The sequence below is a fragment of the Eriocheir sinensis genome, chromosome 1 (genome assembly GCF_024679095.1).
Source record: "Eriocheir sinensis breed Jianghai 21 chromosome 1, ASM2467909v1, whole genome shotgun sequence".
Classification (NCBI taxonomy): Eukaryota; Metazoa; Arthropoda; class Malacostraca; order Decapoda; family Varunidae; genus Eriocheir; species Eriocheir sinensis.
In genome coordinates, this window is record NC_066509.1 from 2,432,019 (window position 1) to 2,449,518 (window position 17,500).

General features: G+C 41.9%; 1 protein-coding gene and 1 long non-coding RNA gene across 3 annotated transcripts in view; one reads left to right on the forward strand and one right to left on the reverse strand.

Annotated features, from left to right (window-relative positions):
- The window catches only part of LOC127005636 (uncharacterized), a 91,141-nt gene that overhangs the window by 25,672 nt on the left and 47,969 nt on the right, over positions 1-17,500 (forward strand). The window lies entirely within an intron of this gene.
- The window catches only part of LOC127004600 (serine/arginine repetitive matrix protein 2-like), a 69,240-nt gene that overhangs the window by 19,314 nt on the left and 32,426 nt on the right, over positions 1-17,500 (reverse strand). For both annotated transcript variants that reach the window (XM_050872584.1, XM_050872676.1), the window contains 3 exons: positions 6,147-6,269; positions 1,931-2,055; positions 1-78 (listed from right to left, as the gene is read on the reverse strand). The exon at positions 1-78 is cut by the window's left edge and continues 94 nt beyond it. In XM_050872584.1, coding sequence (XP_050728541.1) covers positions 1-78; positions 1,931-2,055; positions 6,147-6,269 — 326 coding nt within the window. The remainder of the gene's footprint in view (positions 79-1,930; positions 2,056-6,146; positions 6,270-17,500) is intronic.

Below are 17,500 nucleotides of genomic sequence, written 5' to 3' on the forward strand. Positions count from 1 at the left end.
GCGTCGCGCCAGCTGAGGGACGTGACGCACATGACGTAGACGACCGCCACCGTCACCGACCGAGACATTCCCGCCAGGCTGAGGGAGGAAGGAAGACTGAGAGGGAGGAAGGGAGGCTGAGAGGACGAGGAAGTTGAGAAAGCAAGGTGGACGAAATGGGGCGTGTATGGTGGTTTTTGGGTGAGCTTAAGATACGGTGTGTGTGTGTGTGTGTGTGTGTGTGTGTGTGTGTTTATTATGGAGGTGATATTAGTGGTGGAGGAAGAGAAAGAGGAGGAGGAGATAGCGGAAAAGGAGGAGAAAAGGATGGGAGAGCAGATAATGAGGGGTTGGAAGAGGAGAGGGACGAGAAAGGGAAGAAAACAGGCGAGAAAGAGAGGAGGAGGAGGAGAAAAAAATAATGCAGGTCGTTAAAAAGTAGAACGAGGAGGATGAAACGGAGCAAGAGGAGGAGGAGGAGAAGGAAGAAAAAGACGAAGAGTAGGAGAAGTAAACGGAGAACAATGAGAATGAAAAGGAAGACCACAAAAAAGAAAAATAGGAAAATGAGTAGGAAGAGAAAGAGAAGAAGGAAAAGGAGCAAGAAAAACAGACAGGAAGCGGAGAAAGTAAAATAATCGGGCCATGAAAGTGACAGCGATAGTGAGGATGATGTTGTTGTTGTTGGTGGTGGTGGTGATGGTGGTGGTGATGGTGGTTGTGGTGGTGGTGATGAGGGTGATTACAGTAATGGCGTTCTTATGTGAGGCCGTTTAGTAGCGGCGTGGAATATTTGCATTGTTACGAGACCAGCGCGGCGTCTTTCCCGGGTCTCCACTCTGTCCTTTCACGACCTCATGCTGTGACCTACTTTGAGGGCAACCTGGAACCGTTTTCTTTGTATGATTTTTAAGGCTAACTCTGCAAAAACAAATGTGACCTGTTTATGTATTTTGAGGGGTCTTCTTTTGTATGAACTTCAGGGTAACTGCAAAAAAGAATGTTATGATATGTTTTGGGGTCAACCTGGAACCGTTTTCTTTGTATGATTTTTAAGGGTAACTCTGCAAAAACAAATGTGACCTGTTTATGTATTTTGAGGGGTCTTCTTTTGTATGATCTTCAGGGTGACTGCAATAAAGAATATGATATGTTTTGGGGTCAACTTGCAATCGTTTTTTTAATATGATTTTTAAGGCTAACTCTGCAAAAAGAAAATGTGACCTGTTTTGGCATTTTGAGGTGTTTTCTTTTGTATGAACTTCAGGGTAACTGCAAAAAAGAATGTTATGATATGTTTTGGGGTCAACCTGGAATCGTTTTCTTTGAGTAATTTCAAGGCTGACTGCAGAGAAATTGTTACGATTTGCTTTTGGGGTCAACCTGGAACCATTTTCTTTGTGATTTTAAGACTGACTGCAGAAAAAGATATTATGACCTGCTTTGGAGTCGACGTGAAACCTTTTTTTTTTTTTTTTTATATATATAATTTTCAAGGGTAACTGCAGAAAAAGGTTGCCTATAGTTTGATCTTGCTTTTGGTTCTAACTCTGCAAGAAACAAATTTACCTACTTACACACACACACACACACACACACACACACACACACCACGATAAAGACTCAATCAGCCCACCATACCGAGACCTCATCTTCTTAAGTCTCCCCTTATTCCACGAATTAAAAAAAACCGGGAAGGTAAAAAAAGAAAACGAACCATAATTGCCCCTCGCTCCGGTTCACACACACACACACACACACACACACACACACACACACACACACACACACACACACACACACACACACACACACACACACACAGCCACAGACACAGCCACAGCCACAGACACACACACACACACACACACACACACACACACACACACACACACACACACACACACACACACACACACACACACACACACACACAGCCACAGACACGCACCAGTGGATGAGCACGGCCCCTCCCTTGAGTCTGGCCGTGTGGATGAAGTCGTTGCAGGCGGGAAAGTATTGCATAAGGTTCTGGCCGGGCGAGTCCGAGGCGGTGATACATAGATACTCCTTGTCCTGGAACGAAAACACGGCCGGGTCAATAGAGAAAGAGGGAGGAAGGGAAAGGGAGAGAGACAGGGAGAGGGAGGGAGTGATGGGTTTGACTGTGAGAGAGAGGGGAGAAAGAGATACGGTTGAGTTCGAAAGAGGGAGAAAGAAAGAGGGAGGAAGGGAAAGGGAGAGAGACAGGGAGAGGAAGGAAGTGATGGGTTTGAGTGTGAGAGAGGGAGAGAGAGAGGGATAGGGTTGAGTTTGATAGAGAAAAAGAGAAAGAGGGAGAGAGTGAGTGAGTTTGTGTTATCCTGGAACCCAAACAAGGCCACGTTAATAGACTAGGAGGAGAAAGAAAGAAAGGGAGACAGAAGGAAATAGAGATGGGGTTGAGTTTGAGAGAAAGGGAGAGAAAGAGATGGGGTCAAGTTGGAGAGAGAGAGAGGGAAGAAGAGAGAGACATAGGTTTGAGAGAGACGGAGAGAGAGAGAGAGGGTTGAGTTTGATAGAGAGAGGGAGGGAGAGAAAGAGATGTGGATGATTTTGAGACAGACAAGGATAGAGAGATGGTGTTGAGTTACCTAATATGGGTGTGAAGTGACATGGGTAGGGATGGGAGTGGCTTTGGGGGTGGATGGGTATGTGACCTGTTTTTGGCATTTTGAGGCGTTTTCTTTTGTATGATCTTAAGGGTGACTGCAGAAAAGAATGTTATATGTTTTGGGGTCAACCTGGAGTCGTTTTCTTTGTATCATTTTAAGGCTAACTGCAGAAAAATTGTTACGATTTCCTTTTGGGGTCAACCTGCAACCGTTTTCTTTGTGATTTTAAAACTGACTGGGTATATTATGTAGTACCGAATAGGAATGGTCTTACTGTGGGTGGCTCTGTGTGGAGTAAGTAAGGGTTGGTGTGGGAATACATGGGTGTGTTGGACAGATGTGGGATCAGTTTGGGTACGCTCGTGCGAGTGTTTGAGGGTTCGAGATGAAAGCAAGGCGAAGCAGTGATGGTGTGAGGGAGCTGTGTTCGTTGTGGAGGAGAGAGAAATGATGCTGGCTTAGGAAAGAAGATGCTGATATAAATTAAACGATGCTGATAAAAGATAATAGGATGCTGGTGTAAGTAAGAAATTGCTGGTATGGACGAGATACAGGTATTGACAAAGTGATGCTGGTATTGATGATGAGAGATGCTGGTATAGGTAATAGGAGGATGATATAGATAAAAGGATGCTGATACAGGTGAGATGCTGCTGGTATTGATTATGTAAGATTATGGTAGTAGGTAAAAGGAGGCTGTTATAGATTAAAAGATACAGGTATAGGTAAGATGTTGATATTGACGAAATTATGTTGCTTGAGGTGAGAAGATGCTGGTATAGATGAGATAAGGTTAGTGTAGATGAGTTAAAAGATGCTGGAATACGTGAGATAAGATTTGTCTTGCATGAAAAAATAAGTCTTGGCATCGGAGAGAAGAAGAAAATTATCACATTCTATCCATACAACTTGAGCAGGACAGACAGACAGACAGAAACAAGTCTTTTGATAGCCAGTGTCTCCAGCGGGAATTAAAGAACGTTTCCTACATGCAAGAACTAACTAATTTAATTCCGGGAGTGTCCCATTACGTCGTGTCCCAAAAACTTATGGCGGAATAAGAGGAAAAAAAAACGAAGGAAGGAAATGAGAGGGAGGGAGAGGAAAAAGAGGAAAAAGGGCAAAGGAAGGGAGAGGAAAAAGGGGAGGGGAAGGAAAGGAAAGGGAGGGGGAGGAAGGGAGAGGAAAGGGGAGGAGAAATTGGGGGAAAAGCGAAGGAAGGAAAGGAAGGGAGAGGAAAATGGGGAAAAAAGGCGGAGGAAAGGAGAGGAATGGGTGAGGAAAAAGGGGGAAAAGGCGAAGGAAGGGAGAGGAAGGAAGGGAGAGAGAGAGAGAGAGAGAGAGAGAGAGAGAGAGAGAGAGAGAGAGAGAGAGAGAGAGAGAGAGAGAGACTGGTTTAAGAGCTGTTTGCCACTTAAGACGTAAAGGGTATGGAAGAGAATGGTCAGTCTTTTTTAATGATTTTGGTGCATTAGTAAGATGGAAGTGAAGAAGGGATGCGTATGGGAATGATAAAGATAGATAGACAGATAGATAGATGGATAGATAGAAAGGAAGGAGGGAAAGACGGAAGGAAGGGAGAAAAAGGAAGAAAAGAAAGAAAGAAAGAAAGAAAGAATAAAAGAAAGAAAAAATGAGAGAAAGAAAGAGTAAGGAAGGAAGAAAGGAAGGAAGGAAGGGAGGAGGGAGAAAAAGAAAGAAAAAGAAAGAAAGAATGAATTAATGAGAAAGAAAGATAGAAAGAAAGAAAGAATGAGAGAAAAAAAGAAAAAGAAAGAAAGAAAGAGTAATTTAAATACAGAGGACAGAACGAAACGGCACTAGGCAAGCAGGGATAGCGAATGCATATGTGTGTGTGAGTGTGTGCGTGCATGTGTGTGTCCGTGTCCGTGTAGGTGTGTGCGTGCGTGCGTGTGGGTGTGAGGCTGAAGTGTGGCTTGAGGCGAGGACGAGAGCGATGCAAACAAAGCAAACAAAAGGAGGTCAAACAAAGGACGACCCTCCGAGACTTATTCAAAAGGACGAGGATGTTACGTGTGTGTGTGTGTGTGTGTGTGTGTGTGTGTGTGTGTCAGAGAGAGAGAGAGAGAGAGAGAGAGAGAGAGAATGAATGTATGAATGAATGAATGAGAAGAGAAAAAGGAGAAATAACGAAATGGGAGAGAGAGAGAGAGAGAGAGAGAGAGAGAGAGAGAGAGAGAGAGAGAGAGAGAGAGAGAGAGAGGAATGAATGAGAATGAGAGGCAATGGAGACACGCGTGAGAGAGAAAGGTGTGCTAAGGGAGGAAGAAGGAGGAGAAGGAGGAAGAGGAAGAAGAAGAAGAGGAAGGGAGGGAATGTTTATGTTGGTGAGATGTCATGTTTGTCTTGGTAAAGTGGTAAAGAATATTAAGAAGGGAGATGTGCGTGAGGGGGGGGGGGGGGTAAGGTTACGAGAGTCCATTGGTGGGTTGTGAAGGACGGAAGGAAGGAAGGAATATAAGGTAGGGAATGACACCCACAAGAGAGAAGGAGGGAGGGAATATAAGGTAGGGAATGACACCCACAAGAGAGAAAGAGAGAAGGAGGGAGGGAATATAAGGTAGGGAATGACACCCACAAGAGAGAAAGAGCGGAGGAGGGAAGGAATATAAGTTTGGATCATACTATCACCCGTTGGAAACAAGTATATGTGAAGGGTTGAAATGTATAAGTATCAGAATCCTTCCTAAAGAATCGTGGAAGTCTTTTTTTTTTTTTTTACGTTTCTACCTATGGCGCCGGTGTGCTTTCTTGGTTGGGTCTGATGGTTGGCCCCACTCCGTTATGGCGCGGGCAAGCGTTTATAGTGGCGCCACCTTGCTTGGTTCATGCTGCCCCCCCGGAGCTCATCTTTGATCCATTCTTTAGAGAGAGAGTCTAGAGTCCGGGATGATAGGTGGATGGTCTTCAGGACAGTATGTGTGGGTAGTCTTAGGCCACTTGGCGGTGACTGAAAAATCCCATCTTACTGCGGCGGTGGGACATGAACCCGTGTCCTCCTGGGCGCGGCGCCGGCACGCTAACCACTCAGCCAATATACTAATAATTAATTGAAGTGTACGTCGAGTAGAAGGGAAACAAGACCAAAAACTATAAATGTAAAGAAAATTAATATATGTAACTAAGTGTCTGTGTGTGTGTGTGTGTGTGTGTGTGTGTGTGTGTGTGTGTGTGTGTTTGTGTTGAGATATGCCAGCAGTGTGACAGGTACGATCAAACGAGGAAAGAAGCGAAGTGAGGACAGTTTATAAAGCAAAGTTAATAAAAAGTTTCGCAGAACTAACAAAACTATACTCACAAGAACTCTTAAAAAAAAAAAATCATTCTTAAAACTGGGTCCTCAACTTCCCTGCATATCTAAACGGTGCCTGAACTTTTACTTGCGGAGCTAATAAAAAGTTTCGCACGACTCAAAACTCTCACACGCATAACTGGACCAACTTCCCTGCTTCTCTAAACGGTGCTCGAACCTCTGCTGGAACCTCTACTTACGGAGTTGCATGGGAGCTTCCTTGCGTTGTCGTGGATGGAGAGGATGTGGGTGATGTTATGGGTCTTGAGTTGGTCGGCGTCCTTGCTGTCCCTGATGTTGCCCACGTACAGCCCCGGCAGAACCTTGAAGGGGGGAACAGGAGAGAAGATATGGCGTTAGGGAGGAGTAGAGAAAGGATAGCGTGAATTGTTTGCGGTATAAGGGAGAGGGTGGAATAGGAGAGATGGATTTTAGGGTGGCTGGGAATGAGGTTGAAAGGCATAGACTGAATGAACTGTTAGAAAGGATAAGAAAGGGGATGGTAGGAGAAGGGAGAGTCGGAGTTAGGAAGAGGTAGAAAGGTGATAGAGTAGACTGATAGAAAAAATAAGGAATGGGATGGAAAGGAAGGGAATAGACGGCGTTATGGGTGAGGTAGAGAACGGGTAGACTAGACTATAAGGAAGGTGAAAGGGGAAGGTAAGAGACTAGGTTAGAGTGAAGTAGGAAATGGATAGACTTTTGCCAGGGAGGTTAAGGAAAGGAAAGGCAGGTGAGGACATAGACGGCGCTAGGTGAGGTAGAAAAAGGATAGAGTGTACTGTTTGTAAGGTAAGGAAGGGGATAACAGGGTAAGAGAATAGATAGCGTTAGTGTTCAGTAGAAAAGGGATACAGTAGACCATTAGTGAGGTAAGGGAGAGGGGTAGCAGGGGAGAGAAGATACGGGGTTAGGATGTAAGGATGACTGAGGTAGAGAGAGATGAGGTGTCAAAGGCTTAGTGAGAGAGGGAAGAATGGACTACCAGAATGGCATGCGTGGTAAAGGCTTTGATATAGGGAATGAATGAGACTGTGATAGCCTTAAAGATATAGTGAATGGCAGAACACGTTAAGAGAAAGACAGGAAAAGGAAAGTATATTAGAGAAGTGTGGGAACGAGAGGAGAGACGGAGCATATAATTGGATCAGGGAGGGAGGAAACTATGGAGGACTATTTCAGGGAGGGAGGGAGAGAGAGGTGACATTTGGGTGATTGTGAGGGAGGAAGAGAGAGGGAGAATAGCTATGTTTAGATGGAAGGGAGATTAATAGGTTTTCCAGGGTGAGGGAGGGAGGGAGAGAAGAGAAGGGAGAACTACTACATTAGGGAGATAAATTAGATAGATAGATGGATAGATAGATAATTTCTGCTCTTTCTTTTCCTCTCTAACTTCCTTTCCTTCCCTATATATTTCTTTTCCTCTCTTTCCTCTCTTTTCTCCTCTTCCTCCAATCAGTCTTTTAATCTTTTTCCTTCCCTTTCCTTCCCTTCTTTTCCTTCCTCTTTTCTCTTTTGGTTATTATTTTCTTCCCCTTCCTCTTTCTTCTCTTTTCTCCTCCTACTCCATTTAGTCTTCCAATCTTTTTCCTTCCCTTTCCTTCCCTTCTTCCCCTTCCTCTTTTTCTCTTTTGGTTATTCTTTTCTTCATTATTCCTTCCTTCTTTCAATCTTTTTCTTTCCCTTCCCTTCCCTTGTTTCCCTTCTTTTCTCTTTTTGGTTATTCTTTTTTTCATTATTCCTTTACTTTCCCTTAATTTTTTTTTCCATTCCTCTTCATTTCCCTCATTCCCATTTTCTTCCTTCTTTCCTTTCATTTTTTTCATCCCTCCATTTCCCTCGTTCGCACTTTCTTCCTTCCTTCCTTTCTTTCAATTTTTTCCATTCCTCTCTATTCCCCTCATTCGTGTTTCCTTCCTTCATTATTTTTTTCCTCAGTTTCTTCCATTCCTTTCCATTTCCCTCATTCGTTCTTTCTTCATATCTTCCTTTCTCACAATCTTCCATTCGTCTTCTATTCTCCTGATTCGTACTTTCCTTCCTTCCCCTCATCATCAGACTCTTCTTCCACTTCCCTTCTCTAATTCGTTCCCCATCTTCACTTTCTCTCCCTCTCTCTCTCCCTCCCTCTTCCCTCCTCCATTCGTTCCCTGAAACTCCTCCGTCCTTTCCTTCCCTCCCTTCCCTCCCTCTTTCCTTTCTTTCTCTGTCTAACTTAATTTTGTTCCTAATTCCTCTCTTCATCCTTTCCTTTCTCTCCTTTTCCTCTCTTCTCCTCTTCCTTTCACATCATTTGTTCTCCATTACCTCCCTTCCCTTTCCTTCCCTTCCTCCTCCTTCCTTTCTTCCTTCTCTCTAACTCACTTTGTTCCCTAATTCCTTTCTTCGTCCTTTTCTTTTTTCTTCCTCCCCTCTTTCTTCTTTCTCTCCATTCCTTTTCTCCATTTCTGCTAATTCTTTTCCTCTGCCTAACTCAATTTCGTCCCTAATTCCTCCCTCCAACCTTTTCCTTCTCTTTCATTTCCTCTTTTTTTCCTCTTCATTCTGTTTTTAAGTTCTCCCATTATTTCCCTTCTATTCCTTTTCTCCCTCCTTCTCTTCCCTTTCCTCTTTCTAAATTCCTTTCATTCCCTAAATATCTCTATCTTTTCCTTTCCTTTTCTTTATTCTGCTTCTTCCTTCTATTCTATTCTGGTCCTAAATCTTCTTCCTTCCCTTCCCTTCCCTTCCATTCCATTCCATTCCTTTCCTTTCCTTTCCCTTCCCTTCACTTCCCTTCCCTTTCCTTTCCTTTCCTTTCCTTTCCTTCCCCACCCTTCCCTTCCCTTCCCTTCCCTTCCCTTCCTTTCCTTTCCCTTCCCTTCCCTTTCTTCCCTTCCCTTCCCTTTCTTCCCTTCCTCTTCCTGCCTGTCTTCCTTCGTCCCCTACAGCACTCCATCTTCCTCCTCTCCTCGCTTCGCTCCACCTTCCATAAATCCATAACTTCTATTTTCCTTCCCCTCCTTCCTTCCTTCCTTCCTCTCTTTCCATATCTCTTTTTTTATTTCCTTCCTCCCTTTTCCTTCCATATATTTCTTCAACCGTTTATTTCCCCTTCCTCTTCCTTTTATTTCCCTACCTCCTATTTCCTTTCTTTTCTCCCTCCTTTCTTTCTTTCCTGTTTTCTCTTCCCCTTTCCTTTTCTTTCCAGCCTCACTTTACCTTCTTTCATCTTTCTATCGTTTCTCTCTCTCTCTCTCTCTCTCTCTCTCTCTCTCTCTCTCTCTCTCTCTCTCTCTCTCTCTCTCTCTCTCTCTCTCTCTCTCTCTCTCTCTCTCTCTCTCTCTCTCTCTCTCCCTATAGACTCTCAACTTCCAGTCCTTCCGGCCCCTCCTCCTCCTCCTCCTCCTCCTTCTCCTCCTCCTCCTCCACTTTCAGGAAGAAGAATTTGTCATCTCTAGAGGGAATATAGTTTGTCGAATGTGTTGCGTTCCTTAGACCGCCATGACGAAGCGTGGAGGGGAGTTTTTCTCTTCTTTTCTCATCTCTATCTTTCCTTTCTCTTCTCTCATCCTCTCTTTCTTGTTATCTATTTTATGTTTTTTTTATCTTCACTCCTCCTTTGTTTATCTCATTTATCTTCACTTCACTTCTCTTTTACCATATCACATTCTCTTCTTACTTAATTTCTCTACTTTTCTCTTCGCTCGTTTTTTGTCTTTTCTTCTCTTACGCTTCTCTTCTCTTTTCTCTTCTCCTTTTCTCTTCTCTCATTTTCTCTTTCCTTCTCTCTTCTCGTTTCACTTCTCTTCTTTTCTCTCTCTCTCTCCTCGTTTCTCTTCATTTCACTTCCATTTTTTTCTCTTCTCCACGTCTCTTCCCTCTTCTCTTCAGCCCCTCTATCCTCTCCTTTTTCCCTTTCTCTTTATCCTACTCTCCTTTTCTAGTCTCATTCCTCCCCTGACGAAAAAGAACAGGAGCAAAAAATAATCAAGAAAATGCCTTAATAATCCTCACATACTCTACGGTCTTTACTCCCCACGGTTCATTTACTCCCTTCGCCTCCCACCTCGCACCAACCTCACCCCTACCACCTCCCACCCCTTCACCCACTATCTCCCCACTCCTTCACCTCCCCACCTCCCCTGAGCTCCCAGCATACTTTAATCCCTTGGTAAAGTTTCTGTATAGCCTCCCATAAGGTCCTGGCAAATTTGTGAACTTCGGGGTAAAGAGGAGGTCGAGGAGGAGGAGGAGGAGGAGGTGAAGGTTGGGGAGATGATGGTGGAGGAGGAAAAGGAGAATGAGTGTGCAAAGGTAATGAGAATGAGGGAAAAGTGGAGGAGAAGAAAGATCAAGAAAAAATAGAGAAAGAGAGGAAGAGGAGAAGGAGGAGGAGGTGAAGGTGGTGGAAGAGGAGAAGAAGGAAAATGACTGTGGAAAGGCAAGGAGAATGAGGGAAAAAGGGTGGAAGAAGGAAAATTAAGGAAAAATAGAATGAAAAATGAAAGGAGGAAAAGGAAGAGATGGAGGAGTGGGTAGAAAAAATGAGAATGAGGTGAAAGAGTAAGGTTAGAAGCAAGGATGAGAAGAAGAATTAAAAAAAAAAGAATAAAAAGAGAAGAAGAAGAAGGAAGAGACTGAAACGAACATGAAAGAGACAAAGAAAAAAGGAAAAAGAGGAAGAAGAAAAGAAGAAAAAAGAAAGAATAAGGAACAATGGACAGCCAGAAAGAGTAGATACAGGACGAGAAAAAAAAAGAGAAAAAAAGAGAAGCCAGACAACACAATGCAAGGGAAGAAGAAAGAAAGAAAGAGAGAAAAAGAAAAAGAAGAAGAAAAGAAAAAGGAAAAGAAACGAAAGGAAAGAAAGAAGGGAACAAAGACACTATGGGAGACGTAAGAAAAGGAAACAAAACAAAAGAGGAGAAAAAAGAAGAGAAAAAGAGGAGAAAGAAAGAGAAAGGGCACAAAGAGATATACGAGAAGGCGTCTGATTAGAGAGAGGAAGGAGGGACAAAGAGGAGGAAGGAAGAGCGGGAGATGGAGAGAGTCGTGAGAGGAAGGAAGCTCGAGAGAGAGAGAGAGAGAGAGAGAGAGAGAGAGAGAGAGAGAGAGAGAGAGAGGGAGAGGGAGATGAAGGAAGAAAGACAGGACAGAGTTATAGAAGGAAAAAAGGGGAAAAAAAAACGGAAAAAAACGGAGAGAGAGAGAGAGAGAGAGAGAGAGAGAGAGAGAGAGAGACTATAAACGAAACAAAATGGATCTTTCTCTATTAATTATTTATATATTTTCTCCCCCAAACCTATTTTATTACTTTTTTATATGAGAGAGAGAGAGAGAGAGAGAGAGAGAGAGAGAGAGAGAGAGAGAGAAAGAAATTTTGCTGAAACTCTCTGGATCTTTCTCTCTCTCTCTCTCTCTCTCTCTCTCTCTCTCTCTCCCTCTCTCTCTCCTCTTGCCCTCTCTTCCTCCTTCTCATCCTCCTCCTCCTCCTCTTCTTGACCTTCCTCCTCCCCTTTAATTCCCCGAACCATCAATCCGTCCTCCTCCTCCTCCTCCTTCCCTTTCCTCACTCAGTAGTTACTTTCCCTCTTTTTCCTCCTTTCCTTGACCTCCGCAGTGGCTGATGTCTTTCTTGAATGAGTTTTTTTCCTTGTTTTTCCTTTGTTTTCTTTGTTTAATTTCGTTTTTTCTTTATTTTTTTGTTATCTTTTTTTTGTTTTCTTTCACTAATTTCTTGATAAGTTTTCTTTCTTTTTCTTTTTTTTTCTTTTCTTTTTATTTCCTTTGTTTTTTTCTATATTTCTCTTCTTATTTATCCTTTGGTTTTATCTTCATTTTTTCCCTTTTGTCTTATTTTTCTTTCCTTTTTCCTCGTCTTTTTCTTGTTTCTCTGTTTCCTCTTTTCTTCAACTCTTTCTTAACATCTTTTTCTTTTATTTTTTTTCTGTGTTGTATCTTCATTGTTTTCCCTTGTGTCTTATTTTCTTTCTTTTTTCTTGTCTTTTTCTTGTTTCTGTGTTTCCTCTTTTTCTTCAACTCTTTCTTAACATCTTTTTCTTCTAATTTTTCTATCTTAGATCTTCATTGTTTTTACTTTTGTCATATTTTTCTCCTTTTTCTTGTTTCTTTTTTTTTTGCGTTTTCTCCTTTCGTTTCTCTCTATATATTTTCTTAAACGCATCCAATAACGATTTCTCATAGTTTCTTCTTTTTCCTTTTTCCTTTTTTTTTCCCCCTCGTGTTTCTTTACAGCTGACCTCTCAAGTGCATTTTTCCTTTCCGTTCCTTCCTCTATACTTTATTTTCTTTCCTTGCTTCCATCCTTCCTTTCTCTCTCTGTCTCCTTAAGTTAGTACCCTCTTATCTCTTCCCTCTTCTCTCTCTCTCTCTCTCTCTCTCTCTCTCTCTCTCTCTCTCTCTCTCTCTCTCTCTCTCTCTCTCTCTCGCTCTCGCTCTCGCTCCCTCTCTCGCTCGCTCGCTTTCTCTCTCCTCAGTAACCTCTTTCTTCCCTATCTCAAAGGCTGATGTGGACCTTTGGCGCTAAACTGACCTTCTTTCAACCTTTCAAAGCCTCTTCCTCCTCCTCCTCCTCGTCGTCTTCCTCTTTATCCTTCCTCCTCAATTTCCTAATCCTCCTTCTCCACCTCCTCTTCCATCTCTCTCTCTCTCTCTCTCTCTCTCTCTCTCTCTCTCTCTCTCTCTCTCTCTCTCTCTCTCTCTCTCTCTCTCTCTCTCTCTCTCTCTCTCTCTCTCTCTCTCTCTCTCTCTCTCTCTCTCTCTCTCTCTCTCTCTCTCTCTCTCTCTCTCTCTCTCTCTCTCTCTCTCTCTCTCTCTCTCTCTCTACGGTGAGCCGAGAAGCTTAATAGTTAAGAGTTTGTTTGTGCCGTGTCAAGAGGCTTCCTGTGTCTCTCTCTAACCCCTGCCCCCCTTCCCTCTCTCTCTCTCTCTCTCTCTCTCTCTCTCTCTCTCTCTCTCTCTCTCTCTCTCTCTCGCTCTCTCTCTCTCTCTTTCCCTTTCTCTCAGCCTAGACGGAGGAGAAACAGGCCTGAAGCGGGGCCGTGGAAAAGTTATTATCATCATCAAAGTCCCTGCGGAGCGTTTGTTTACACTCGTGACGTCAGAGGTCGAGTCCACTTTATGGTACGGGGGAGAGAGGGTGACCTTTTACCGTACCTGCAATGTCTAGTGCCCTTTGGTCTCCTCTACGGCCGGTGAAAGGGGAAAAATTAAGAAGGGGAGAGAGTGAGTGTCTGTAGGAGAGAGAGAGAGAGAGAGAGAGAGAGAGAGAGAGAGACTGGATCCACTCTTATTAAATCTTCAAAACTTCGAGAGAGGAAAGGAATGTTGGAAGCCTTGCCCTTGGTCGCGTTCTCCTTTACTCTGCGTGTGTGTGTGTGTGTGTGTGTGTGTGTGTGTGTGTGTGTGTGAGTGCAGGAGAAAATGGGTCAGCGCGAGAGAGAGAGAGAGAGAGAGAGAGAGAGAGAGAGAGAGAGAGAGAGAGAGGCTTGAGGGATTTCATGGTACAGGGCCGAGAGAAAGGTCAAGTTATTTTCTGAGACATGCTGAACCCCCGAGAGAGAGAGAGAGAGAGAGAGAGAGAGAGAGAGAGAGAGAGAGAGAGAGAGAGAGAGAGAGAGAGAGAGAGAGAGAGAGAGAGAGAGAGAGACCTTGTATTTAATTTCCATGTATATAACGTTCGGCATTCTCTCTCTCTCTCTCTCGCGGTATGTGTGTGCGTGTATTCTTGGACTCATAAATAACTAAACACACACACACACACACACACACACACACACACACACAAGGATGCATACACAAGGACACTTCAGCACTTAGCTAAACACACACGCACACACACACACACACACACACACACACACACACACACACACACACGGTAAAGCTGACTGTATTATTTATTTTCATGTGTCTTTACGAAGCAACATTCTGAGCGGACGAACGAATGAGTGACTGGCTGGCAGGTTTTGGAAGAGAGAAGGAAAATGTGATTGAACAGAAGGCGAGGATATTTCTTTTTATTCTGTCGGTCTGTCTGTCTGTCTGTCTGTCATTCTCTTTCTATCTTTCTATCTCTATTTATCTTTCTCTCTGTTCAAATAGATCAAAAAAGATTAGGAATATTTATCTTTCTGTTTAATTAGATAAAAAAAGAGAGAGAGAGAGAGAGAGAGAGAGAGAGAGAGAGAGAGAGAGAGTAAAACGAATGTGGATTACTTAGTGTTTTTTATCACTCTCTCTCTCTCTCTCTCTCTCTCTCTCTCATCCGTTTCACTTAATTTCTCTTTTAGTTCTTTTTTTTTTTATTTCACACACACACACACACACACACACACACACACACACACACACACACACACACACACACACTTAAACTCTCATATCCCGAGGCAGACACACAGTCATTTCCTTCCCCATGGCGAGTTGATTTTCATTTTTAACTTCTTTTCCTCTTTTTTTTTTCCTCTCTCCATCGCACACTCTCTCACTTCTCTCTCTCTCTCTCTTTCTCCCTCTCACTCTCTCTCCATTCTTTGCTGCTTCATTTCCTTCCCCGCCTGATTTTTTTCCTCCTCTCTCCCTCTTTCGCTCTCTTTCCCTCCGGCACCTCCGTCAATATTGCTTCCTCTTCTTTCCTTATCTTAACTTCCCCGAGGCTGAATTTACTTCCAGTCCAACTTCATTTGCGTCAGTTTCCGATTCCTAAACACACACACACACGCACACACACGCACACGCACACGAACAGACACCCTCAAGTTAGGATATGTTATAGGATGAGAAAAAAAGTGTTTCTAGTAGAGTAAATTAACATTGGCAGAATTAAAAGTAAAATGAAAGAAAAAAACGTAGAAATTTACATATAAGAATGGTTGGAGGCGAAGAGAGAGAGAGAGAGAGAGAGAGAGAGAGAGAGAGATCCACCTTATTAAATAGAGTGTACGTAAACCTGTACTAACGAAGTCGAATGTGTATGCAGCTTTGCTAATTAAGGCGTCGATCTTCACGCTATTATTATTATTATTATTATTATTATTATTATTATTATTATTATTAGTAGTAGTAGTAGTAGTATTCACTTCTTCTTCTACTACTACTACTACTACTACTACTACTACTACTACCACTACTACTACTATCTCTCCATCTATCAATCTATCTATCTATGTCAATCTATCTATCTTTTTGCAACATATCTGAACCCATCAATGTGTGTGTGTGTGTGTGTGTGTGTGTGTGTGTGTGTGTGTGTGTGTGTGCCGTATCCACATATATATCAATTTACATAAGTACTTTAATATCTCCATCGCTTCGATAATTCCTAAAATCCAAAGTTATCTATTCAAACATTCACTAATTAAGTTCAGGCTGCGTTATTTATTTTCGATAATGTAAAATAAAAATAGCTACTTCATATTAGCATCCGAATCTATATTAATTTAGCGTAAGTGGCTTAATATTAATTGTGTGTGTTGGTATCTTCGTTAAAATTAATTATTGTGTGTTGGTTCAAGTGGTCATGAATCCGCATATGTTAATGTTAAGTGTTAGCTTTTCCGTAATCTCGTCATGAATCCGCTTATGTTAATGTTAAATGTTAGCTTTTCCGTAATCTCTCCAGTAAAGCGAAATTATTTGTTTTTTTATAAGTTCACCGTAAGTAGTTTCATGGTTTTTTTTTTTGTTATTGTTGTTGTTATTCTGTTCATCATTTGTAGGAGTTGACTGTTTATATCTTCAGATGAACAGCTTTATACACGATTATTCTATACTTTTTTTTCTTACAACAAAGGAGACAAGTCAAGGGCACAAAAAAAGGAAACTATCTTTTTTTACAACAAAGGAGACACACATAATCTACATACATACATACATACATACATACATTACATACATACTCTCTCTACATTTACATTCTCATCTCTCCCTACATTCTACATTCAGCATCATTCATCTCTGCATCGTACATTCTACACCTCAACATTCTCTTTCATACACATTATTCTTCGTAACGTTAAGGGGCTATTACATTGGGCAAATTTTCCGTGGATCTTCAGTCAAACCACGATTTCCGCTGGCGTGGTTCTCATATTTCCGTGGTTTTCTGACGTGTCCACGATCTTCCAAAGCTACGGTAGATTTCACCGAAGGACGACGGTATTATTCACCATCATCATCTGCAGCAATAACAAGAAACAAATGAGAACCACGCTAGCGGAAATCGTGGTTTGACTGAAGATCCACGGAAAATTTGCCCAGTGTAATAGCCCCTTTGGTCTGTCTCCGGCACCGTTAAAGAGTGACATGGTAACGCCTGTGGATAATTGAGATCTACTGTTACTGTTACCAATCCCGTCCTCCTTCACAGCGTAGCCCATCTTGTTTCGGGTTCTGCTTGATATGCCAATCGTAATTCGCTGTTGTCCTAATTGCATCGACAGACAGCAGCGTTCACTTGCTTTTGAATTCGCTCTTAATTAAATCGCGTATGAAACAGTTTCCACGCCGGCAAAAGTTTCGGGCAGTTTTTTTCGGCTGGGTAAACGTGTAATTAGGAGTTTAATGAAGGTTTTTCCTGCATATGTTCAGGGGGATTAGGATTTTTTTTCTGTCTCTGTCTATCTCTTTGGGCAGGAACTTTTTTATTTTTATTTTTCTTCTTTTTCCGTTCGTGAGCTCGGCGTTCCTGAGGTGTTGAGTTTTTTCTTCTATTTCTTTTTTTTTTCTTTCTGTTTCTAAGATATTTTCTTTTCTTCCTTTCTTTTTTCTTATGCCTTTTTTTTTCCCTTTCTTTTTCTGTTTCCAAGTTATTTTCCTTCCTTCCTTTTTTTTCTTATCTTATTATTTTCTTTCTTTTCCTTTTTTTCTGTTTCTAAGTTATTTTCGCTCCTTCCTTCCTTTTTTTCTCATCCCTTATCATTTTCTTTCTTTTCCTCTCTTTCTGTTTCTAAGTTATTTTCCTTTCTTCCTTTCTTTATTTTCTTATCTCTTATCATTTTCTTTCCTCTCCTTTTTTCTCATAATTTTCTTTTCTTTGTTTCATGCTTGAGTTTGGAGTTTTCTTATTTTTTTCTTTATATTTTTTTCGTTTTTTTCCTGTATCCTTTTCACCTGCATAGAGAGAGAGACAAGGAACATTCTTTTCCTACCATTTTCCTTCCTTTGTTCCATGCTTGAGTTCGGTGTCTTCTTGTTTTCCTTTCGAGTTTTGTTTTCCTTTTTCTTTTCTTTTATTTTTTCCCTTCTCTTTCCCTTTCCTTTCCAGCTGTGTGGAGAGAGACTAGTAACATTTCTCTTTCATTTTCTTTCCTTTCTCTTTTCCTTACTTGCATTTGGAGTGAACATTTTTTTCCTGTCGAATTTTTCCTGTTTTTCCTTTCCTTTTTTCCTTTTCACTCGTGTACAGAAAGAGACAAGTAACATTCTTTTTTATAATTTTCTTCCCTTCAAACCTTCTACAGTTTTTCTTTTCCACTGTTTTTTTTTACTTTTTTTCTTTTTTCATGTCGAGTTTTCCTGTTTTTTCTTTCCTTTTTTTCCTAAGTAAGAT